Source organism: Bombus pyrosoma, linkage group LG10 (genome assembly GCF_014825855.1).
Source record: "Bombus pyrosoma isolate SC7728 linkage group LG10, ASM1482585v1, whole genome shotgun sequence".
In the NCBI taxonomy this organism is placed as follows: Eukaryota; Metazoa; Arthropoda; class Insecta; order Hymenoptera; family Apidae; genus Bombus; species Bombus pyrosoma.
Genome location: NC_057779.1, coordinates 1,196,393 through 1,223,655, shown reverse-complemented (window position 1 = coordinate 1,223,655; position 27,263 = coordinate 1,196,393). Strand labels below are relative to the sequence as shown.

Below are 27,263 nucleotides of genomic sequence, written 5' to 3'. Positions count from 1 at the left end.
AGTTCGCATTTTATTTTTACACACTTTTTTCTACAATTAGATTATTAAACAAGGAAGCTACGACGAAAGAGGAAAAAATCGAAAGTAGGTTTGTTTCGTTGAACGAGACAAACACGCGAAAAATCCGGATTGTAAATTTCTGGAGCAGCGGAAGGTAACGAAAGGTTGACAAAGGGTGAAGAACAGCTTTGAACGCACTACATGGTCGCAACTGGACGCGCGGATACATTCAAACGATGCAGGATAAATTTTTATCGGAGCTACATATAAACCCAAAGGACGAAAATGCGCGGAAGAAAAATTCGCTCGAATGATTTCTCACGATAGATTCGCTTTCTGCGTGGTTACACTGGACATAAGGACGTATGAAGTATGCCTTTATTCCTTGGGAAAATCGAGAGACTTCGCGGACCAACCGCACTTTTACAAAGGGCTCCCGTGAAACGCTGGCTCTGCGTTACGTTTCGGTGACCTCGGTTGCAACACTGAAAATATGCTCCTAATATTTCGTCGCCATACAGAATTCAGCGACGCGATGAACTTTTTAGAAGATCCTTTCATTTCTACCGAATTTTCGACGCTGTTCGTTTTACCAAATTTCCGAGCAACGTGTCCTCGGGTTATCTAATCTGATTCGCCTGTTTCAAGCATGACGCGAAGAATGAAAAGTTCCGTGTCGCGACTGCTTGGAAATCTCTTCCTTAAAGGTAAACGAGAGTTACGTTCGAGTTGGCGACGTCTCGGCCACGAGGACGTGGCATAGCGTCTCAAGACAAACGGAAAAGTGGAGGAAGAGTCGAGGGAAAATTCCGGTAAGAAGAAATTCTCTCGCGGCTACGTAGCGTTATCATTTATTCAGCACTCTATTCTCTCGACACGGTTGATGTACCGCCACCATTTCGCTTGAGAAACACTAATCACGAACGTCGACCCGCTACACCAGGTTCTCTTCTCCGTTTCCTTCTCGCCTCACACCATCTTCGCGTGACGTCTTCAGCTTTCTTATCTGAGTCGACAGCCGTGCGCGCTGGAAACCGTGACATAATTTTAGATTACGTCCGCGGAAGGGACAGACAGGGGTGGTGATTTTTGTTTACGAACACCCAAGACGCCTCGTTCATCCGGCGGAAACTCCATAAAAAGGATTTGCAACGGGTGGCGCAGGAAACTGGTGTCCTGGCTCGAGACACCTTCTTCTTGAGCGGTTTCTCTTACCATGTTTCCCGGACGGCCGTCGTCAAGCTTTCGTCCCCATTTTCCAGCCATCCTCACGCGACTACGCTTTTTGTTCCGCGGCTCTTTCCCGTCCGAGCGAAATGTTTGGGTTGTAAAATTTCCTTTTAGTGCCTTTGGGGGCTTTGTACGGAGGCGCGAGCGACACGGGACGAAGCAGAAGAACGGGATCATGGAAGGCGGGAAAGAGAAAGAAAGGAACAGCCGAGAGGAAAGGGGAGACTAGGGACAACGGACGTCTGAAATATTTAATATCGCAGGGTCCGGCTGAAAATCTGGCTTGCCGTACCTATCACGGCCTCTTTCCCTTTGTTCTCCCCGCCCAGCCACCCTCCCAGTGTCCTCCTTTTCTCTTCCTCCTTGCCACCGTAGTTTTAAACGCCGTGTGATTTATTTCGGGAAAAGCTGATGCCGCTCCGCCGCCTTCTCGTTCCGCGACGTCGCTTCGGTTTCTTCGTTTTTTGTCTCCCCCTCGGGGCGTATCTCGTTGTTCCTCGAAGCTGTTATATAATTTTCTGCTCGGAGAAATCTCGCAGTTGTCGGCGGTTGCATAACTGGAAAGTCATACCGTTGAACACCGTTGATGAAGAAATTCTTCCCGGAAAAACAAGCCAGACTGTGATATTGTGTGGCTTGTCTGTGAAATTTAGACATTTTCAGGGTCCATTGAATTAATTTGCGTCGAACGTAGGAACAATAGGAACACCGATCAACCGTTCTATTGTCAGTCAGTGTCTGAATCCTTCTCGAAGCCGTGGTTGAACCTTGGCGCGACGAGATTAACATAGAAATAGCTAGTACCGGTATCAAAGGGTGGCAAACGTCCTCCCAAAATGCCTCATCAGTCGGTCTTGCTCCCTTTTATCGTGACAACCGTGCCGCGGGATTCAAGTATCTGGTCTCCACGGATCTCCGGCCGACATCTTGTCGCTTCTATCGCGTGAAATTTAATGGAGAACACGCCGTCACGTGGCGTCGTCACGGACAGGCCCGGAATTTTGATTGTATCGTATCCACGCGATGATCCAATATGTTCGTCATAACGTGCCGTGTGGCGGGCTATACACCAACCTAGCCGGAAGCGTGCTTCCATGTATTTCGCAACACCCTCTCGATCCCCGAACGACATTTCGCCAGATCACGCCAATCCCCTTGATTGAATACATCAGCATTTATCAGCGTCGAGTTTCACCGGCGCTGTTTGTTCCGTGCTTCTATACCAGAGACAATGGGATGAAACCAACCGCGTATTTTTCTCCCAATCATCTACGCCAAAGGGTAACTTTTATTTCGATCGTTGAAACACGTTACTACTGGTTCGACACGACACGACCAAACTATCGTGATACGGGTTGAAACTTTCAACGAATCTTGTTCGCGACTGATAGGCTGATGGGATGTTTTATCGGGGTCTAAGGTCTCGAGGATAAAGAGATAGGAGCAGGGAAGGAAGAGTTACGCAAGTTCTCGTTTCCCTCTACCGGCATGTTATTCTCGATCAAAGAAATACCGTTTCGACTGCGTTATGTCGCGGGTGCTGAAGCTGCGAGCTTCTAGCAATCTAAACATCCTCTTACGTGGAAAATCGAAATATTCAAGCCAGCCGGAAAGGCAATAGGGATAAACTTACCGGGATCCATCGTGGAAAAATTCGGAGTCGTAGGATGACGACGCTACACGCGGTATCGTCCTCATGTACAGCAGGTGTGTGTATACGTTGTACAACCGTTTCTATTGAATTTATTTCGGAGTTGGCCGGCGCACGTTGCTGATTGCAGCCAGGCGAAAGGGGTTGGCGAGGTGGTGAGCCGACCTGTACCCGGTCGTTTTGCTCACCAGTCACGTATTCCTGCATCATTTGCTATGGGTTTCATACCGGCCATAACTCTACGGATATATCTTCCACCCCTGTCAAATCCCCTCTCCCCCTCGATGCAGCTCCGCAGTTATCCTTTCCACGATGTAGTAGCTGTGCAAGGTATCTTGCGAGTGCCGAGGCTCTTAATCTAAGGCGCATTCATCGAAACCAATCCACAACCCGGCGAGAGACGGTGGTGGAAATTAATCAATCCTTACGCGGAGGCTACGTCAATCCCGATGTCGTCACGTCGTATCGTCGAGCAGAGCTTTCGATTCTCATTCACCGTCCTCGCGTATTATTAATCCGCGAGGGTTCTACGATGATGATGCGTCGAATTTATCTCTCTCTTTCGTTTTCTCGTTCTCCGATTGTTCCTCTGCGATTGTGTTTCTCGTTATTCCCTCTTCCGTTCGAATCCATTTCCTTTGTTTGCCGACGAATTGTATATCGAAGGTAATTTTAGAAAGGATTGAATTAGCGATATGGCATTACGATCGTTCTGCAGCGCAAACTCGATAGAACGTAAGTAGATTTGTAATGTTAAGGAATTTATGTATTTACCTAATTTTGAAGAAGTATTCTGGAAAGTTTACACCGTTGTAGAATAAGGTCGAATATTTCAAAATGTTTATTGTATATAGAAATAAGTAATATAGAAATAATACGTAATAGTATGTACGAATAAAATATATGCGTAATTCGTAACTCACATCGCGTTAATAACACACTATAATACGTTAAAGGATTAATTCTTACGTCATTCCTATTAAAAAGCGACAAATAAACGATCAAGTTATTCTAAGAGCGCTTTTAAACTATCGATAAGATCGTCAATACTTCGAGCTTCTCGATATCACTTTATAATATTAGCAACAATGTATTGATAATAAATATTGGCTCTTTTAGTTGAGAACCTCGAAATATTGACAATGTATCCATATTGATAGTCTAAGGGCGATTAGATACAGGTTTAAAGATATTTATACTTGGCGCGCTTTTGTTTTCATTTATATTCGCGCGCCACTGGAAAATGCTCGTCACGCTTCATTTCATAGGTTGGCAACAGTGTCATTCGACCGCGAAAGCCGGCACGTCGTGTGTATTACCGCGTCGTACATCGGTGAAACAATTCTTAATTTACGTCTTTTTGCTCGAATCTTTTTAAGAGTGTACGTTATGTCAAATCCATTGTGCTTTCAGTGACAGTGATAATTAATCAAACTCGCGTATTAATATCTTCATATCGCGTAATTAAGAATCTAAAAATTTAGCATCTCGCATAGAAAGTGTATTATGTTGCATATTTCGTTTCTCTCCTCGCAAATAAGGTTATCGTCCGTTTCAAAGTCGAGACGATTGTTTTCGTCGTAATTCGAGTACGACAGCCGAAACATTATATGTTTTGCGTTTCTTATACGTTGTCGTGAAGCGGATAATCGTGTAGGTTAGCTTCTTGGCGATGTAATTTCGACGAAGCTCATGCCTTTTTGTTACTTGGAGGTTACCGGCACATCAAAACCCGTTTATTGCATTTGTCGGACGATGGAGGAAATTCTGCAGACACATGTAAGTAATTCATTGCGCCAATATTGACGTTAACCGTTCGAGTGTCGAGACGCGACGAAATGTAGTTTGCATTTGACACATGTGAGGCGTGAAGTAGCGTGCATTTAAGTCATACGTGTGTATTTTTCTCAGAATTCATGTAACTATTGATATTTGTTATAATACAGGTGTAGTTGATTGGTATTTTGCATTTTTCGTATTTGACGTTGCATTTCCGCGTCCGCAAACTGCGGCTAGCTAGTTGGAATAATTAGTAATACACTAATTTTTTTAATTATTTCACCATAGATGTTGATATTATCATTTTATTTTATTTATATTAACATATATACATATTTATATATTCTATTGTATCCTTACATATATTTTGATTTCATTATTATTATGTATGTATAGATATTATAGTTATATAACGTATGTTAAAAATACAATGTAAAATATATCGGATGCAACAATTTGGAAAATTCTGGATTTACTAACCACTCGTACAATTTTATATTCGTGCGTCTGCCATTCCAACTGCATCCAAGTGCGAATTAATTAACCAACCAGCAATTATTCACGTTTATATCATATTAATCTGTCCGCTTAATATTCATCTGTGAATCGATCTTGAAACCGATATACTCTTGATGGACGAGGCAACATCTCGAATTAATCGTCCATGATCATCCTGATTTTTCTTTCTTTACCTGCCGTTCGTCCGCGTATTTTTCTCTTTACCCTGTTGGTTGCATCTCTCGGTACGTGTGCTGGGAAAAAGCTTTTCCGATCGCTAGCGCGTCCATCGAATATCAATGTCGCCGTCGAGACCCCCGTGAGTTCGAGCAGCGGAAATGTGTCTGTAGCAAGAAGGATGGTTACATCGTCGTTGCTATAGAGGACGCGGGGGAGTTAATAAGCCGGAAGGAAGGTAAGGGGACCGAGGGATAAATCGAGCGTGCCTTAAATCCTCAGTCAAATTTCGACGTTCTCGTTCTCATGCTTGCAGTTTTTAGCATTCCTCGCGCGCCTCTTGATCCTCCGGTTTAACGAATGCAAAGTTCACCGTGCAACGAATCGTATGGTATATATCCGGTGGATACAGTCGCAGAAAGATAGAGGAGAAACGGGTACAGTATATTCTGGAAAACAGAAGAATCGTATAGTACTTGCTTTTTTCGAAAGCGACGAACGTTTCTTTCTCGTCAGAACTTCGTATTCATGAGCATGCGCTCGCGTAACCATGATAGGATTTAAGGGGATAGTTTATTAAAACGCGCTGGGAGGTTATACGATCATCACGGATGCAGAGTGTGTGTTCGGCTGAAGTTTTTCGCCGATGTACCGCGTTACAGCCCCCACGGAATCCGCTCGTATAACGATATGAACACTTGGTAAATCCTTTCGTAGGTAGTACGTGCTTGTTGAGGAAACAACTGCAATAATGCTATCATAAATTCAAATTATTGCGGTTGCCGCAAGATCTTCGCTGCCGCCATCTCTAGATCGTACAACGAACCACGTCCAAGCTACCAACTTTACTGCACGGTCTTCCAATGATCTTTAATTCCTTATGCATCGTTCCAAATGGATTCTCTGCAATTATTATGGCTATCCGCTGTCCAAAATCCAGGTACGATTTATCGTCTCGAGTATCGTCTTAAGTATGCAGTATCTACTTTTGATCGTGTAATAATTTCCACCTATTTATGATCGTATTTTCTTCTAGTACAATTGTAGCACACGCACGCGATCCATAGATCATCATCGAAACATAGAGAGTTTCTCCACGTGTTCCCTCTTCTTTCGTCGTTTATCAGCGGCCACGCGACGCCGAGGTTACTTCTGTCTCGAATGTGAAGCGCGATAAATATTAATGAGACAGGAGTCATTGCGCCGGAATGGAACGGCGTACTCGCGGTCTACGTGTGTTTGTCGAGCGTGCAAGACGACACGACGGGCAGACACACGCGTACCCGCAGATGTGTACATTAGATTTACCGTCTTGAAACGCAATCTCGGCTAGATGGTTACCTGTAGTGCACGGTACACGACTACAAGCCGCTCTCCTATCTAAATAATTACGATCTCGTGAACGACGTTTGCTCGCCTCCGTCTCGCTTTCAAGCCGTCTGCCACGTGCTGTTTTTTACGCGACCGTTTCCACCTTGGAGAGGGAAAAGAAGAGAAAAGAAGTAGACGTCAGAGTGGATTTTCAAAGTAAACGATCGCGCGTTAGATCACTGACCCACCTTGCGATCCGTTCTTTAGAGACTTGTAACGTTTTACCGTATATTTATCGTGTTTTCCATACTTCTCCCTGGGTTTTCATCTTTGATCTCGGCCGGTGATCTGAGATCGAGGAAAACCCGTCTGAATCGTGAGTTTTCCTCCGCCGGTTCGCTTTTACCGGTTCCCAGAAAGCTAGGGAACGATCCAAGGGTGAAAATATCGTAGGGCTTGATAATCAAGCGGCAGCCGACGTTGGTTTCTCGTTTAAAAACCGAGTTTTCTTTCTCGTGAACGGGCTCCCGCTGGGGAATCGACGCGAGCCAATCTCTTATTGCGCGCCATTCCTTTCGCTTTAGCAATTTCCTGTGAATTTTTATTTGAAGCCCGTCGAATCCGTATCGAAACGTGAGCGGCATTCGTCTCGGGACCACGACACTGTTAATGTATTTCCAATGAAGCTCGATGTGACTTTCACGGACTGGTAAGTTGCAACGACGACTACGAAATATAATTAAGGGAGGGAATATTTTTCGTAACATAGAAAGCGCAACGACGTTGTTTCGTTTTCCTCGTTTGTTCGCCAATGTTCCGTCGTATTATATATCGCGTTAGATCGTGTACTTTTCTTTGTTTGTTAACATCGAATCAGGACATCGAAATAGAAAACGAGAGACGCCGTTGCTTTGTTACGTTCCTTCGGCTGCCACCGATATTTAATAACCCAGTCACTGGAACAGTAACGCATAAAATTAATTTTAGCACACAAAGTGGTGCAATGATATAATATAAAATGAAAAATTCCAACGTTAACCAGAAACCATTATTTTTCAAACGTCGCAACTTTTCTATCCTCTTGCTTCCTCCATTCTCTCACTTTTGTATCGCGTTGCGGTAGACCTCGCAATTGCAGCCGCGACAAAATAATTCCAACGGTTCACCTCTAACACCATTAACATGTAACAGAGAGACGAAAAGCAACGCGGTCGTCGTCGTCGTAGGTCAGTAAAATCGTTATTCCGTAGCAGCACCGTTGAACGCGCGCGTTTCTCCGCTCTGTGGCTTCGCGGAGGAAATATTACGCTCGTCCGTTCCACGTAGCTTCCGTTGAAAGTGGCGACGTTGCGTCACGCATACGATACGAGTCGGTTATTTCACGGAACGCGTCGGGTGGTTACAGGTTTCTTTCTTTCTCGGTCGCGTTTGCACGCGCCACAACCACACGAGGTGTTAAACGAGATGGGACGGGGAACGACGACGTTGCAAAGGGGTTGCGAGAGTAACAGCACCGCGACGAATTAAGGGTGACTCCTTTGTCTGTCTGCGCTACGGCTCGGGTCACGTATCAATGGTTACACACGCGACATGGGCAACGACGTGGCTCGGCCGTGTCTGTCCCGCGTGTCGAATGCAAATAACATTTTATTCGTATGCTCGAACGAGCTTGAACACGCTCGGTGTGTTCTACCTCACGGCGCGGCGATTCGATTTCCGAGAAGCTTTTAAGCGCGCCGCGCCGCGCCGCGACGACTACGCCGTTAGCCGGCCGCGCAACAATTTTCCGATCGGATTAATGGAGAGCTCGGTTCGTTGCGAAGAATATAATTGTTCGGTTGTGCCGGTCGAGCGACGCCTCCCCTCGGATTTTTGTCATGCAAAAAAAAAGAAGAAAAAATAGAAAAAATAGATAGGATAGATAGAAAAAGAATAAAGGATATAAAAGAATGAAGATAAAACCGCGCACCCTGTCGAAAAGTCCTGACTAGAGAGAGCGGCCGTTTGCTGATAAAACTTCGTGCGCCGTGTTAAAAAGGCGCGACCGGGTTATACCTACGTTTTTTCGGACGCTTTCCTAGCCTATTAAAAGGCTCCACCGAGCCATTACAGCGGTGCAAATTCGTATGAAGAGATCCACTATCCCATTCTTTCTTCCTTTTTTCACTATTTCACGTTCGAGCATGAAAAACCCTTTCCATTGTTAGTGGCGGCACACTTTTTGGTCAGCCAGTCTCATCCTCCCATCGCATACGTGTCGTGATAGCTCTGCGAAAATTCTTCTTTTTTGTTCCGTGTATTGTTCCCTCGGTTTTCCACTACTCCGATAGGGATATTTAGAAATTTTATTCGTATGAATAACTCTGGCCCTCTTACCTGTACTCGTACGTTTTATGTAAATTCCATGCATCCATATTTACGCGTACATACACGTACGTATATATCACTCCTCGAAGATATTTCGGTTGCTATAAGCGACACGGTTCGCCGCACTGGTAAGAGGTAACAAGTGGGACCCAGTAATGATTTCAGCTACGTCTCGTTCGAGCAGAGTCGGATTTCCGGCGGATTAAAAGGTAGAATAAAAGGGAACGAGGAACAATCTATTCCGCGATATTCGCTCGGGAAAATGTCCGTAGGATGGGTCTCGATTCGGAGTTTCGACGGCGAGCTGTGATTTTGGTGGTCGCTCGACCCTGTGTGTAGGGTCGTTTAGATAAAAGGAAGGGAAAGGCACGATATTGCGAGCGGTATCTCGCAGCTCGTCCTGGGACCAATACCCGTTTCGAACTCTTTTCTCTGATTCGCGACGAGATTCGAACCCTTACGAGGCGAGAAGCCGTTCCAGTCTCGCTCTTGCGCCCTTTCGCCCTTTCTCTCTCTTTTCTTTTTCTCTCTTTCTCTGTTTTTCTGCACAACGCGCTCGTAAAGCCTGTGTTCGCCGAACGACACTCTCAAAGGAATCCCCCGCGCGCACACCATCAGATTCCACGACAGATCTCTGAGTTCCCGGCAAATCTTAGGCTGTGCCTTTCCAAGGGCGAATCGTGAAATCCTCGTTGCGGGGATTTCGATGCTCTCGTGAGTCATCGCGATTGTTCTGCCGCACCTTTATTCTTCGATAAGAATTTACGAAGCCATGGAACCTTGGCGAGAGCTACGGAGCCCTTGACGTTATTTCGTTCCTCTACGTTCAATCGTTTTCCCAAGAGTTTGTCGAGAGGCGAGAGTAGGTGGAATTTGTTAGATTTAACGAGAACCAGATTGTTCTTTTTAGAAATACTTTTTGTAAAAGAAAACGCATGGCTGAGAGCCGTTAACCAAGGTTAAGAAAGAGCGTGCGACGAAAGACGAAATCTTTGCGATGCAAATGACAGGACGCTGAAACTCCGCTTGAAACTTTAAACGTTTCGCTTTTCTTTTGGTCGTCGTCGTCTACAACGGCCAGCCCTTTTGAACTCGAAACAATAGTCACGATTTAATGGAAACGGAATTGCAAGGGGCCAGAATTGCCGGTTGAGTTTCCAGTTGAGTTTCAGTTAAACGGATAGATTCAACGCTACGGTGCTGCCGTGCAGTCCTCGAACGGACGAAGAAATTGTACTCGAGGTGCGGCCCTCGGGATTAAGGAAACTAGCTTTTGTCTTTTCGGCTGGCGTACACTTTGCTCTCCTCTCCCTTGAAGTCCGTGGAAATTTTCACGGTTGAGGCTGCCTTGAATAAACGAGAATTTTGCTCGCACATTGCACAAACGACACCGTTGAAACCTGCCGACCCTGCATTAACTCTTTACTCTTAAGAGTCCTTTGACCCTTTGCCCTAATTCTCGCCATTCATTGCTCTGCTATCATAAGCGTCGAGCAGCGTCTATGTTTCATCGGAGATTTGAATTTCTTATTATTAAGAATTCACGCTAAAACCTCGGAATTTCCGCTGTTCCTATTAAATTTCGTGGAAATCCGACATTTTTCCGAAACGAAGTTGGGTTATTCCATTTTTAGGATAGAATAGCGAAAGGTTTTCATCAGAACTCGTTCAGGGGAACAGTATACCGTTGATTCGTAGCAATTTCGAGTTTCCATTAACTTCAGGAGGTCGCGGAAAAACGGAGCGATCGGAGGCAGAAAATCTCTCGTCGACGCGATTGCCGGGCGCGTCGCGTCGAATTTCCAAAACCCGTACGCGACGAAAATTCCAAAGTTGTCGGGTACAATTAGCGACGTCCGCAGATGTATCAAGTCCCACGGGACGACGAGATGTACGTACGTAATCCCGGAGTTCAGATCAAGGATGATCACAGCGGAATCACGAAACGGGAAAACCGATTCGGTCCGTTTCTCTTGTGGAAAAATAACTGGTATCGAAGTTGTCGTTCTGAATGCGAACATCGCCGCAAAGAGACGAGTCGCTTCACTCGAAATACATTCGCGAACGATGTGACTCGAGAACTGATATTTTTCAAATAACAAAAGGGGTACACGGAATATTGAAATAGACAAAAAATTGTACGCACGATTTTGATGATTTGAAAATTATTAAATTTATGCGCCTGTTATTTGGGGTAGGGTGTAATATCCTTGAAAGCTGGCAAGATAACAGAATCTTAGTATTCGAAACATCCGAACATCGCGGAAGTCTGGAAACGAAAGAATCTGGTAAGAGCTCGAAACACGCCGGAGAATATTCTTCGAATTTAAAGAATTTCACGATTGGGGTGAGCCTGAAATCTTCAACTTTATCCTCTGAACGATCTTCTTAACAATCTGTTCAACATCTTTTTCGAAACTTGTTTAAATAATTAGACGAACAATGCAAGTTTTGAACATTTGTATTTTACGAGAGTCATGAATCCTTGTGAGCATCGCCGGGCAAATATCGGCAACTTGTCACGTGGGCCCTCCCCTAACGTTGCAACCCTGTTGCATAATCCGCCGTAGACGCCTGTGCGCGTGTTAATGAGAAAGAAGCTCGTAAATTTGCCCGACGTACATGGCGGGCTTGTTGCGTGGAATTCATTAGAAAATACGCTTTTTCATCAACGTCCGACTACCTTTTTAATTGCTATTTTCCATGGCTTCTCGATGCCGGAACTTTTCCAATATAATGCGCTTTTGCGCTACCGGTGGCACCACTTTATCCCTCTCGTGCACGGTCTTTGGTTTCTGTCGGAATTTGCTTTGGTTTCATCGTACGTGGTTCGAGCAACTTCATTGATATTTAATTACTCGTTAGAAAATGGTAGAAGCCGCTCATTGATCGGTCGTCTGTATCTCGTTAGAGATGCTGATTTAATACATTTTTGTTTGTACAGGCTGATGCGAGGGAATAAGCAAACGATTCGTGCTGCATTTCGCGTTTGTAAAGGAGATACGGATACAAAGAAAGGCTTATCCAATGTTTTGATCAGAAGCTGCATAGAGCGTAGCTGCATAGATATGCAGGCGTTTCACAGGTTGCTGATATATTCGATCTATCGTAGGTACAATCGTAGTCAGCTGAGCGTTGCGAAATCGTGCTGCCCCTTTTCGAGCACAAATTTCCACGAATTTTTGTATCTCCGTGGAAAATTAAAATATTTCTACATGTTGGCGCTTTTCATTTCCCGTCAGAGACATTGACATTTCCGTTGTCGATCGGTACGAACTTTCTAACGCCCTTCATCCCCTCTTCATCCGGTGCTCTCGATTTTCAAGCTCCTGCATACATCCAGCCGCCCATCAATCAAACGCGTGGCGCCTTTTTCCGCTCGAAATCCCAATCGAAGCGAAACATCGCCGACACCCTAGGCTCGTTTGTCCGCGAGCTACGTCGAGGGGGTTCTCTTAGCAGCTCCGTGAATCACCCGTTTCTGCCATATTCGTCGGTGTTCACCGAGTAAACGCGCTGATGGAGGATTTATATCGAGCGGAGGAAAAATTCAAGCGTACCGAATGGATGTGCAACGATATAACACCCTGTACTTGTCGTCGGTGGCCGGATCTAAAGAAAAAGCACCGGTTTATGGTCGTTTCGTCGCCCTTTTTTATCCCAGGGATTCGTCGACGAACCAGCTACCATTCTCGCGGTCCTTGGAAATTTATATCCCGCCACGTTCTCGCGAACGATCGACTTCCAACGAGGCTTTCGAGAATGTCTTTGCTACGGCGGGGTTCATTATGCAAAGTTGCCGAGAATTATAAGCGTTTCGGCTATAATTGAACGCTACGAACGGCGTATAAAGAAGCGGCCAGTTCCATTTAAGATAACAACGTTATCTTCAGTTCCTCTTTTTCTTCCTTTTCGTTCACACGACACTCTCTTGTTTACGATCAATGAAACGATACCGGGCGAATTTACATTTTAATGCTATCGCGGAACGAGTACGCGCTTGTAAAGCTGCTACCCGATGTTCTCGCATGACCTTACGCGCAAGTAGCTCAACCGTTCGCCACTCGCTTGCCCTCATTTATGAGCAGCCATGAAGCATTTATTGCTGTCGCGCATACAAATTAAGCTGACGTTCCGTCTCGTCCTCGTCTTTACGATCGAATTTCAACCGGACGTTCGATTCGCCCTGCTTCCATTTAAATTAGCCCCGTGCCATGCGGCCTAGGCCGAATCGAGATTCAATTGGAATCAGCCGCGATAAGAATCGGAAAGAACAGACGTCAACTTTATGAATAATTGATGAGACTCGTTAGAATTTCCACGAAGGCCAGGTGTTTTATTTGACGATGTCTCGCGGATACCAATGGAACTTATTCAGAGATGTGAACTCCTCCATGGTTTCGATCGTTCGGGACATGTATATTTATACAGAGTTACTACGTGGTAATTCTCACCTAAAGTGAGACGTCTGAAGAAGCGTTCGATTAAATTAGCGAGCATCAAGGGGGAGGTATCGAATGATGTCCAGGGATGCAGACAACATTTCGCTTTCTTTCAGCGCAATCGAACTAAATGCTTAATAATATTTTTAATCTAAGTGTTTAGTTATGAGAGAAATAGACAGACGTCAATTTTATGTGAAGGTTTTTATTAAAATATTAAACATTTTTTTCTTTGCTAAAATAAGAATGAGATTCAAACATAAATATTCGAGGGATAAATTCATATATGGTACATCACGCAATTTCTTGTCCAAGTTTTACAGGTCCTCAACCTTCTGTCAATTTGTTCGCTCGATCGATTTTACGATCTCGTTACATCGTAAAAACCACCCAACCTAACGTTAGATTCGTGATCCTTTCACGGCTTCAATTTTTGATCGAATATCCAAATTTTATTGCGAGAACGTCATGTTCGGATCAAACAAAGCTTTAGCACTTTTTATTTACGATCGAACAAATAGTTGACAGATATTTCATCAAGGTATTTCTTGTGCATGGCTCGCGTTGGCGAATGATGACGATAACCGGTGAACACGCAGCGTTTCTCACGTTACACGCGCACCGATAAATCGATTCAAATAGGGAGAGCTTATTCTCGAGGGGAAGTAACCATGGCTGGACCTAATCTCCTGTAAGCTATCATTTCCTGGTATCTAATTGTTTAGAAGGGCGAAACGATACAGATAAATTTGTTGCCAAACATGTATATCTATTTCTTACTATTCTTCGTCCAATTAATCGTACATTTTTAGATACGAATGAATATATAAATTCATTACGCGTTGCAGATATGCACTTGTATTTAATCCTCTGTAATTAGTATCTGTTTTGCTTGTGAGAAGAGGAATGATTTCATTACAATTTAATTAAACTGTAGAGTTTCATCGTGATTAATAATTAATTCTCCATAATTAATTCTCAACTAATGCAAAAACTCTATATTACGAATGAATACGAGAATTTTCTACTTATCTTTATAATTACACGTTCTTCATCTACGTAAATAACTCGTCCTTTTTCCACTGATCATCAACTTCAACTTGGACTCGATTCGTGGACGAGCATCGTGATAAGGCCTTGCTGAAGAGAGAAATGCTTAATCGTCGCGAATGCTTTTCGAGCAAGGCTATGACGAAATAATGAAGGGGGTTGGAGAGCAGAAAAGGAAATAAAAGTCTGAGTAAAAGGAGAAGGACAGAAGGCGACGATCTTCGTTTCATTTTCATTTATACTTATTTCCTTGCCCGTCACATTGCAACTGCCGCCGGACGTTCTAGTGATTCGCATTCGCCCGATTAAATGCAGTATATATACCGTCGTCGAAGAAAACGACTGCCGCGGCGCCGCCCGTTTGGATTTTTATTTTCGCTCGAACGGCCGACAGTCTGCCGTACCGGGGAAAATTCGAGCCCTCCTTCCTCTTTAATTGCGCGATTTCCGCTGCTAGATTGCTCTTTGTCCAGGTAACCGAGACGCTCCGTTCGGTTTTTCAGATTTCTGACATCGTTGCGAACTGTCACATCGCATTACCTGCTCAATCAGAGTTTTTAATTTATCTGTGGACAATATACTGAGTGTCAGAGAGTTGTTAGTTAGTAGAACACATACAGGCTGATTCACCGAAGTATGTTCTTGAGTTCTGACGATGTAAAAAATACTTTCTATGCAAGTTGAATGGTATTACAAGAAGAATATTGCAAAGAATATTTTTCTACCAATGTCATCTTTTTCTTAGCTTTTAAGTTCACCGATGCGTTTTGCATCTACTAGGTCGTCCGAAAAGTTTCTTTCGTTATATAAGGAAATAATGGACGCATAACATTTTCCGTTTTATATTATTTTATCGAATTACGTATGATCCATTCTGTTCTATCAAACTAAAGATCACAACTTTCGACAGATTAGGTTTCATGTTTGTATAAAGATGCGTTGTGGTAAAAGACGTGTCTGTAAAAGGAAGACACTTTTCGGACAACCTAATGGATGTATATTTTCTCCTTTGCATATTGTAGCTAATATTAAAATGCATTCAGAAATATTAGTGACATAACTTTATGTTCTATCACTGCGAATACCTAAGTAAACATATTTAAAAAACTTGGCCGAAATTAAAATTGTGATAGACATTTATTACTTATTTTTCGAATGATCATGTTATATTAAATCCTCAAACTGATGCCCTTCCGTAAATATGCGTCACCTGAAACGATGAGTGACAGATTCTAACGATCCGTATAAACGTTTGCAAGCTTCTATTTTCCCTTCGCCTTTTATTCAAGAATTCGCTGTATCGAGGAAAAATGTTTTCCATCAAGAGGTCGTCTAAATATAAAATTTGGAAATTTCTTTCAAATTCTTCGACAACGTATCAATTAACGCGATGTCCGGAAGTAATCAGAGTTAACAGTATCGTTAAATTTCTGGCCCGTGATATACGTTTAGTAAAATAGGGAAATGTCTAAGACAGTTTCTCCAGTTTCCACCGTAAGCTGGAATCGTTCGGACCCAACGAAATCCCGAATAAATTTCGGCGAAGAACAGGTCGTATTGCCCCACGAAGGAAATTTGAATGTAAATCATACGATTACGCGAGAGCCGCGAAAAAGGGGTAGATTCCCGGACGTTTCTTATCCGGAGGCATCCTTCCTCGGTCGGCGAATAAAAATCTCGAGGGATCAGTCGCGTTCCCGTGACGACCCAGGCGTTTAATCTAACGAAACTTATCCCGAGAAGAAAGCTCACCGAACCGGTAACATCATCTTATTTACCGGATCAAATACAATATTACACGGGAGAAATATCGTATCGATAAGTTTACGGATTCTCGCCAATTTTAATTTCTTGCTACCTCTAACAAATGCATGTAATAGCGTTAAAAATTGAATTGTAGACTGGTTCGTTTGCGATAATGGAGCGTAAACGGCAATGTTTCCAACTAAATTCCTTCTTAATTATTAGGTTGATAATTGTTACATATTAATCCTTGAATTGCTGAAAACAATCCTATTAGAGCGTCGATCTGCGTGTTATTTTGATTTCCATATCATTGTCCGTTTGTTCTTGTATTCTGCCGAATTATCGAAGTCAATCTTTGTTACGGTATCGTAGAAATAGCGTTTCATATAATATCAAATGTATATCGCTTCCTCGTTTCTGTCGATTGATGCAAGAGAATTGCCTAATTGCTCCTACCAGCGTATATTTTCACTTTACGAAGTGAAACATTATTTCAACACGAATGTTGATAATGTTGATACATAGAGCGTAAAATTTACGAACGTTTGGCACGCTCGCTGCCGCGTCTCGCGGATTCGTTCAATATTCATGTCAGCTTGTTCATGGGAACAAGATCATCTGTACATTTTTCTGGTGGGCGCGGGTTCCAGTCTGAGCCAACGGAATAAATCGGCTTTGCCAGTGTGCATAGCACGTATAAGGAAGAGCCGCTCGTAAATAGCGAAAGGATCCTCGCGTGAGAGGATATTTTCTGTTCTGGCGTCGCTGCAAAGTGCCGTTTACCACCTGTCGATCACAGTACCGGGACCACAGGTGGCGAACCCTTTTAAAGCGATTCATCTTGCCTTCTTGATCATCCTTCCGCGTTTCACTGTCGCGTTATATTCCAGTAACTTCGTTTCGCGTGATCGTACATTGATTCGAGTATCGATCTCTTGGTTGCGAGGCCAGATAACACTCTGACTGCCACGCCGAAATCACACGTTTCACTCGACTGCCACGTCGAAATTACATAGCAAAATAATAATAAATTGACGATGTAAGACAACATTCTTCCCCAATGGACCGTTTATCTTATTGGTGGTCACGGGTGACCACCGTGGCGCCTTGCTAACAGTTGATAGCGACATATTGTAACAAGACTTCGTTTATTTCAACAAACCATTCGCATTCGTTATTTCGTCGTAAACAAAACGTGCAAAATATATTGTTGAAACGTGTAGAAGATATTAGTAAACAGTATTTGCTCATTCTATATATAATAGTAAGGTATGTTCACACTTCTAACTTCAATTATACGATTATGAATCAGCATTTACGATTATTTTCCAAGCTGTGTTTATAATAATATTCGTAGACTACCTCTCAAAGATATGGATGCAAACACAGTGCACCGTTAGATGCAAGATTTGTTGTCATTTTTTTTTATTGATGTTCTAATAAAAATGTTTAATTGTTCAACGGGGCACTTTTTATTTCAAAGTATCTTCTATTTATCGGTTATATTCAAAATGCCCTGTCAATTTTCATTCAATTTTTACTATTGAGATATGTATAATTTTTATGTGCTGGACTAGATTAGATGCACTTGTATCAGTGTGTGGAAGTATGTGTGTGCGTGGCGTCTCGAAAACAGGTGAATGTAAACAGTTCAGTCAGTTAAAGTCGAGTATGGAAGAAAGTGCTGAGACGCGCGCAAGCATCGATGATTATCTTAGAAATCGTCCATAAAATAAATACATAATTATTCTAATATTAATTCCAAGTGTAAATTTAGTGTTCCTATAACATTATTTCGGTTAACAAGATCCACAATTCTCAACAATTACAATTGTAAGAAGTTCAAGTGCTCCGGTCACCAATGATCACCGTGGCAGTCAAAGTGATAATGCCATACGCCAGTCGCACGCGCGGTTTCATTTTGGTCTCTAATGCTTCCCCGGATTGTTTGTATTCGGTTTAAAGCTTTTAATTCTGGCTAATGATGTAGCTGTAAATATGCTGTTGTAATTATTAGCTCGGAGTTCGTTCACTTTTGGCGATAAACGAAGCGGCGGTGTAGAAAAATATATCGGCTAGTAGCATTACGAAACTAGAATTACATTCGACAATAACATAGAGATAATAAAATATTCACTCAGCACAATCCAATTCGCTTAAATCTTGTCTAATTTTACACGATTCATACGAGACTCTTTCATTTTTCAATCATATTACATTCTCAAAAATCTCACACCAACAATACGTATTCTTGCCACGTGGAATTTTGGTAGTTCATCATTCCCCCGTGTTCTTGTTCTCACAGTAGCAAATTATCAAGATTTCACGCGTGCTTCGTTCGAATTTTCCAACAAAGTTGTCCGGTCCCATAAGTTTCTGGCAAAGTCTAAGAATAGGTCGCTCGAGACTATCCATTCTTCATCGGGATTCGAATTTTAGAATGGTGCATCGATATAGCTACTTACCGATCTGGGATAAATTTCCGTGCAATTTCAATACGAAATGATTCCCCTTGTAGACGCAAGCCACCCTTTTTTGTCCCTCTCTGTATACACGAGGCTGTGCCGAGTCGGTGGGATAAGACGAGCGGATGGTTGCCTCGCCGGATATTAAAAATATCTTCCGTCGGCAGCGGACAGCGATCGACTTCCGGTTTATCCGTTTTCTTCTTATTTCGAACGCGTCCCCGGAGCTCGATCGGTCGTCTTCAAACTGTCCTCGTCTCGTCTTTCTTCTATCTTTCTGACTCGTTTCTGCCGATGTTTCTACCATACCGTTCCTGTTATGAATTTTGATGCACACAAACGATATATGATATACCTACGTATCGTATGATACTCGTACATATCGGAGAGATCAGAGAAGTTGTTGGAAGTTGGCGAAGTTCGGAAAGATTCGAGCGTTTAACTAATCCTAATGCGGAAATTGATTCCATTCCCTAAGGAAAACTAATGTTCTACCTGCAAGTTGTTCTTAGAGAGTTGCTAAAGTAGATTAGCAGTAGCGAGCTCCGGGGATGTTGCATATTCCAGAAACCAGCGTATTTTGCTGTAACGTGGTCTCGTTGCGAGTGTCTCTAATTCCGAAGATAAAGTCCTAACAGTTCTACCATTCGCATAGACGTATCTTAATAGAAATTCCAATTACCTGCAGCGTTCTAGAGTGACTCGATAGACACCTATTTTCATGATTCTTTGTACCATCTCTGTGTACCAACTCGTCTTTGTACCATCAATAATCATTTTATAAAGCCTGCCTCCTCCCACGCCCACTTAATTGATTTATTGTTTCACGATTTAGTCAGCTATGGATACGTATTTTCATTCGGCTTTTCATTCACGCTCTCGTCGCTTGTTTTTTAAAAACGATACATTCGTGTCGGGTAATCTAATCAGAGGAATATTTTTCCGAGTGGAATCTCTTAATTATATTAATGGAGCGTTAAAAAGTAGCGTCAACGTTGGACGCCACTCATCGAGCTTTGTGTCCCATCACCTTTGTCCCATCCCTTCCCTTTCGAGACCGCACAAACAGAAGCGTATTTCGACTTTCAAATATTTTGTGGATTTCCCTGGTTTTTCCTCCTTGACCTCTTCTCTGACGTCGAAAACGTTACTTGCTGCTTTCTCAGATTCACTAACTGCTTGTTTGTCGTCTTAAAATCACCCAGGATTATGAGTAATTTCGATGCAAATACTTCGACAACGTCGCTCGTATGTCGATCTATACGTTGCAAAAACTTTTTCGTACTTTCTTCTAACTTGTTGATTATTCTATGTTTGGATATCTGCGGAAATTGAGAAAATAGAAAGGAGTTTAAATTCACAGGCACAGACGATTGGATATTAAATAAAATTGTCCGTGGAAGAAGTCGAGTATGATTTAATCTGCTAAATTGAAGAGCTGTGTTAACAAAAGAGAAAAGAAGCAGGATAATAAGGGAGAGAAAAATAGCGGAAATGCACCAAGGATAAGTGCTTGATTTATTAAAGTGATTAATTTGTAAGATTTTTAAGTGAAAAGGCTCATTTACGATCCTACAATCGTTTGTTATTAGACTTAGTTATATAATCGAACAAACGCTTGGCGATATCAAGATCGTTCCTCTTGCACGATTCATCGCGAAATTCACTTCACGCGCGAAAATTATCTAGGGGAGAGCCGCGGATTTCGTTATCGGCTGCGTCGATCGAGCGAAATTGCCAGCCTCGAGAATGGGAGGGCCAACGACGATCGGCCTCGAATACGCGATCGAAATTATAGGTGGCCGCGTTCGGTGAAGCTCGTTCGCTCGCGTGTCGAACGCGCGCGGAAAATTGCACAGCAGGTTCCGGTCGGTGCGCGGACGCCCAGAACGTTTCGAGTTTTTGCGGACCACACGACGATCGGGCTCGTCCAGACAGAATTTTCGACATACCACGATTCGGATCTCGACTCGTGGCTTTCCAAAATTCCACGAAATCCAAGTAAAAGCGTATGAGCGTAGTCCATATTCGATATTCGTTTTTCGATGCGTCGACGTGATTTCCAGGCGAAATGGTGAATGATAGAAGTTTTTGGAATCCGGTCACTTGGCTACCCGTGTGCTTTACAATATAATCGATGTTGCCAATTACCAATTTCCAGGCTTACAAAAATGTTTAATTCTTTAGTTCTGGAAATCATACGTTCGCAGTTTGTTTTAACGGCAATCTCGACACTCGTAGAAACAGTATGTAAACAGTAAGTATTCTCTATCCGGAGAATTATCGCGGATCACGATGCTCTAGGATAAGAACGTCGATGACCGACGACCAGATTTATCCGGCCAATATTAGCGAATGAAATTCTATGGTGACGCGAGCGGTAATCCAATTGGATGGAAATCGGGGACAAACAGTCGTGTCGCGTACACGAGCGCGTCTAATTATTAATAATGCGACGAATCACTGGACAGATGGATGGCTGTTTGCACCGCTCAGTGAACGAGATTGGTTACTCGGGACTTGTATTACGACCACGGTGTACGTCGCTTATCAATGGGCATCGTTGAAATTGCTACCGTGTTTACCGAACCAGCCACGTTGTGCACGATGAGGGAGAAAAGATTCTGTCGGAGCAGATAGATTGACAAGCAAATGGTTATGATTAGAGTTTACGATGAATGAAAGACATTAGCGTGTTCGTGTACCGCTGAGATTACCTGAGAAAATTTGAGTAAACTACGTCCATTAACAACGCTGCTATACTATATTCTCCACACACACAGATACACACATACACGTGCACGTACGTACCATCGACTTCTGCTTCTAAAAAGAACTAGTCGTAAACCCACGGTTTACTCCGCGTAGATCGGTAATTTCGGTAACGAGAATCGAAGCACGGACTGAAATTCCAGGACGAGGAATAGGAGGGCCAAAAGGCCGGTCGATATTCTACCGATCAGTTCGATATTAAGCCACGTCTTTCCTCCAGGAGAACGTATCCCGACTTTACGACCGGTTTTTACGGGATTCCTGCGAATTCGCCGTTTGCCCGAGGGTGTCGGTTACTCTGCCACCCTCTGAGCGTGTGTTACATGTTTCAGTATTTCGGTTAGCTCGTGTCAGGATTGCAGACTATTCCCGCGCACCTTCCTATCCCCTCTTCTCTTCTCCGTTTTACCACTCACCCCTCATCGCTCGTAGCCCCTCCTGTGCTCGTGCACAGTGTGTTCCTTCGAACTTTAACGAGTTTGTCCTATATGTAATCGCGTCGGTGGCACAGCAACGTCGAAACATCAACGACAAATTGGATTTTGAAACAGTCTGTACGTGACCGCGGTACCGTATCTCGCAGACGCTTCGATGGCGAAACAGAGATCCGGCCGGGGCACGATTTACGAGGCTCGCCTCGGTCTGTTCCACTGTCGGCCAGGTACACGGCAAATTTCAAGGCTGGACGCCGTAAAAACAACGAAGAATCAGCGTTCCCCTATCTGCATCATCCACGAAATGGCGCCTGGTTGTTTGTGACTCTTCATCGAGCGGCCGCGATCTAAGTATTAGGTTGTTCGAAAAGTTTCTTTTGTTTTATGAGGAAATAATAGACGCATAACATCTTTTGTTTTATATTATTTTGTCGAATTACGTACGATTCATTTTGTCCTGTTGAGATAAACATCGCTACATTTCACAGACTTGGTTTCACGTTTGTATGAAGGTGCACTGTTGTAAAAAAGAAAGTGTTTGCCAAAGAATTACACTTTCCGGATAACTTAGTAGATTTCGATAATATCACCGATCGGTCGAAAGTTTAAGGCTGAATTTACTTATAGAGGTAGAAATTTTCAAATGAGAAAGCGTTCTTGCCAAAATCTTGACGGTTTCATCTTCTCTCAATTCCATTCTTTCATTTTCCACTAAAGCTTACGATTTTGAATGTCGAAACAAATATCTCTCACAGTTGGCCATTTTTCTGTTGCAGTGAAATACCTGAGGGAGGTGACACCGTACTTTAGGAAGGCTTCGATCATCCAGGAGGTTGGTTGGGAGCTGCAGCGTGGATTCCTGAGTGCGACGCCTCCGCCTCCAAAGTCACCACCGCGAGCGGATACGCGCTATCTGCCGCTGCAACTCTGCAGACTCACCAGGGCTCATCCTTCCTCCGATCCCGGTAAGTTCTTCCATCTCTGCGTTATCTACGTACACGCGTTGCTTAATTCCTGCCGCGACATCGAGCGCGGTTCGCCCGACCGAACGTCGCCGAGGTGAACTCGACGAAATTGCTGAACAGGAGCGTGAAAGCGTAAAACGCGTCGACCCAACGACAAACGCGAAAATGTTAATTAACGTTGCCCCCCCCCGTCGTTAAATGAACGGTTTCATTCACTTGCCAGCCTTTCTGTCATATTTCGTTGCTAGGTTTTACTCCGAATCGAAATGCGGTTTTCTTTGGATAGGACGTTGGATGTTTCGTAGATCAGGTCTTTATCTTGCAATATCACACTCGTGAAGCGTGGTTATTTATGGTTTGACAAAGACAAATTGTATTTGCAAGAAAGTTAGTTTTCCAAGGCCTTTAAATTACGTGATTGATTGGTAACGTCTCAATATGTATCAATATTGGCAAATTTGACACAGTGTTTTATAGAGATGAATGGATAACGATTGCTTAAGTAGATACTAGAAGAATAGTCAGACACGCAGTTAAATTTTCATTTTGTATTTATTTGCTTCGTACAGTTAGGTTTAGCACGAGAATACAATTCGATGTTTCTAACAGAAATTTGTCAAATCGATAACGGTGGATTTTTGGAGGGACTTAAATGATTCTTTGTAAGATACATTGGCAGAAGCATATATCTTTTTTCCGATATAAATTCTGTATTTTGGACATCGGTGTTTCTGTTATTTGTAGCATCAGTTAGTTACCGTGAGTTATTTAATTTCAACCCTCTGAGGTAATAACAAATTCTTCAGCTTCGGCCTTAATTGCTTCGGTTGTGGTATTTGGCGTGTAAAAATGGTGAAAAACGAGGATAGCGATAGTTTTGTTCTAATGATACACAGCGAGTTGTGGAAGTTTCACGAGAGACCACCGGATAGGAGTTAAAAAACTAGTCGAAGCGCGAGTTGGCAAATCGAATAAACGAGGCGAAATTTCTCTTGCCCCGCACGTTTAGAAGTAAACGTTTCAGCAGAACATACCCGGGATTACGTGCACAAGCCGCGTCTCGTGGGTGGCGCTCCTCTCGAGAGCTGCATGCTCAGCGACCGAGATAATGACAGCCATAACGCAATTAACCCGTTTCTGGCATTACAGTCGAACGACCGTGCACGGCGCCAGCGTGCCGCGAGTTTGACAGTCAATTATCGTCTAATAGAATGGGGACTCTGTGCGAGAAAATCTTCATCGCGATTACATGTGTCGTGACACACAGCTCAGTCTCCCTTTCGAGCTTTTCTTCTCTGTTTTTCCTTTATTTCTCGGTCTGGAAATTAAATTAGTATGAATTTCTCAGAGAATAAAAGACTTAATTTCATATATTTCTTTGTCTCTCTTTAAAAGGTATCTTACGAGTATGCAAAATTATAAACTCCGAGATAAATTAAAAAAGAGATAATATTTGTAATCTCATTACTTTTCTACTAATTGCATCACATTTTGTACCACTTTTTCACCAATGTAATTTCTAATCTCAATTAATCTTAAACCGTTCGCAATGGATGGCGTATTGGTGCATCAAGAATTCACTGACGGTTTTCTTTTTTCTTTCTCAATGTTTGCAGTAGACTATCGTAACAGACGAATATTATTCAATCCTTATCAAACATTATGTATCTCGTAGTATACTTAACCGAATACATATTTAGATCTCTTACATTGTCCTACTATCCGGTGCTTGAGTTTATGCAACTGCACCGTTGCGATAAGTTGATCCTTAATTTTAAAATAAATTTCGCGTCATTTGTTCTCCCTTTCTCCATTTTCCTTGCCGCCTCCATCGTTCGCTGGCTTTGGAGCTCTTTCTCCTCACGCTGAGATTCTGCCTATACCGTATCGTGTAAGGTGTTTGAAGCAAGCGTGAATTAAGAGCGACTCCTCTTTTTCGATCGTCGCTTAAACTTAAGCAGGCTGCATCCGCGTCACTTCCGGGAGAACGTAACGCGATTCCACCCCTCAGGCCCGAACACAATAGGGGGAGGAACTCGTTTGCGTGTATACCAGATGGTGGTAAGTGGCTGCCCAGGCTTGAATGGATCCAGTTTTCATCGAGATGCCTTCGTCTGTTCTTTGAAGGGACACGACCACAAAGAAGGGGTTAGAAAAGAGTATCCGTCAGCCCTCCGCGTATCCAACGTCTAGTTAATGAAAGGCTAATGGGCTCTTAATTCTGTAGAGCTCCTTCTTCAATCCCCTTGCTTGGTCCCCTTCAAACTGTCAACCCTCCGACGTTCCTTCCTTCCCCCTTTTCTACCTTTTCAACCCTTTTCCCCTCGATAACTCTTTGCATTTGCCTAGGAGGAGGTTCCTTCGCGTTGTTGGAAAAGCATCGTCGACCGTTCGCCCGAAGGAACTGCGCGTTTCCCTCCGCTTTTGTCCCGTCACTCTTTCGTCGTTGCATCCTGCCCGAAGAATTCGTAAATAAAGCACCGTTTGCTCTCTGATTTTTTCCACCGTTATCTTTTCTTCTCCTCGCTCTTGAACCATCAACCGAGGTCCCTCGACGGGGATTTCGTTCGTCTCTCTCACCCACCTTACGCAATCTTCCTACCGTTGTTTCTCTCCGTCTATCACGGATTTTTATCGTTTTGTTGCCGTACGTTTGCGTTATCCGTGCCGCAGTCTTCGCCTTCCGCCAACTGGAAAAAGGAAATCGTGCCGTGCCCCCCGGAGAAAAACCGGCAGCACGGGAAAGTCTTCTGGTCGACTCGGAGGGGAAAAAGGAATCGTGCCGGCTCCGAGAATTGCGGAAAGCAATCAGAAGCGTGCTGTATCTTCCATTCGTATCTGCTTCGCGACGGTTAAGCTGACTAGTCCGAGCTGGCTCTCGTCTCTTCCGGATACGTTATGGTATTTTTCGAGTCAACAGTTCCCGACGTGGAACCATGCCCGTTTCGATTCTGCCCGGCACATTGTCGTGTTTATCCTGTATTACTAGCACCGGATAGCTGACGGATCTAGAAATTGGCGGGGACGCGGTGGGCAAACATCGCGCGGAAAAATGTCGTTAAATTCATCCGGAGTTTGCTCGTCAAATATTCAACGTTCTCGCTCTTCCGCGTCTCTGTTTGTCGTGTTCGTTCGTTTATCTTCGAGCCGGCGAGTTCCAGGTCGGAAATTAAAGAAACCGGTTCATCGTACGGGCAAGCAATAACAAACACGTACAGGTTGTTTCGCGAGGAGCTTGTACAAACGTACGTACTGCCGAGCTTTTCTCCAATCGATATCGAAAGAGTTGTGCTTCGACCTTGCCTTTTAGCCGGACTTAGTGTCCGCGAATGGTATCGATGCTTTTTTTACCAGGCGGATTCGCGCGTTGCGAACAAGCAGAAAGAATGGTAGACGTTAATGGGTTTTCTTTTTGCCCATAGGACAAATGGAGAATGCATTGATGCGGCGTCTGTGCTACGGTCGCGTTAAAATTTACGATAAATCTCGGGCCGGGGGTGGTTTCCATCAGCCGCGCGAGAAACGCGTCACGTTCGACCGGAATATCTTTTCAAAAGTTTATCCAGATTCCAGGGATTTCCGAGACGGTGGAGCTTATTTACAATTTATCGCGACACGTAGCGACGCCGTGTACGCTACTGACGGATGGGTAATTGTTATTTCGCACCTCTCGTCCCGCGACGTCGTAAAAATATGATTTTATACATTCACCGCACCCACGGGAGCCTCCTGTCCCGCACCAGCTTCCCTCTCTTCGATCCCTGGCGAGTAGTCGCCTCTGATATCGCGTACCTTCTCTTTATGTTGCTGCACTATCTGTGCTACTTTCTCGCCTATTTTCTTTAGTAATGTATAACGTAGAAGAATCGATTATTCTCAGGCTTCTACTTTCGCACTCCTCTTATTCTTCGTTGCTTCTTTTCATTCTGCGCTTCTTCTCTGTCTGTCTGTCTCTCTCTCTCTCTGTTGGTTAGTTGGAACGAATTTTCTTACGTTCGTATTTACTTCGTCCACCGAAAATTGAGAAAATCTGCACGACTGTAAACAAAGTATCACGAATGCCTTTTGCCGAACACTGCGGATAATACGTGGATAGATGGAAGATAGCGCGAATTCGTAGAACGAGAGAATAAAGACAGACTCGCCGTTGACCGAGGGCAAACACGGAATGGACGGCAGCCAGGCTCGTCGATATTAGAGGGGAAATGTATAAAAAAGGACAGCCAACGGACGGGAGAAAGGAACGGAGAAAAGAAGATATCGACTATCGTTCGCGGCTCTACCTACGTATTAAAACGAACCAGTGGACGCGTGAACGGTACAATGAAAATTGGCTAATTGAATTAGCGGGTAGCTGAGTGCGACCTGGATAGATA

The 27,263-nt window shown here is 43.6% G+C and overlaps 1 protein-coding gene across 4 annotated transcripts in view; it reads left to right on the top strand.

Moving 5' to 3' along the window:
• The window catches only part of LOC122571301 (beta-1-syntrophin), a 364,855-nt gene that overhangs the window by 181,463 nt on the left and 156,129 nt on the right, over positions 1 to 27,263 (top strand). For 3 of the 4 annotated variants that reach the window (XM_043734870.1, XM_043734872.1, XM_043734873.1), the window contains exon 3: positions 22,678 to 22,887. In XM_043734870.1, the coding sequence (XP_043590805.1) occupies positions 22,678 to 22,887 (210 nt within the window). The remainder of the gene's footprint in view (positions 1 to 22,677; positions 22,888 to 27,263) is intronic. The other variant, XM_043734871.1, reaches the window with a different exon arrangement.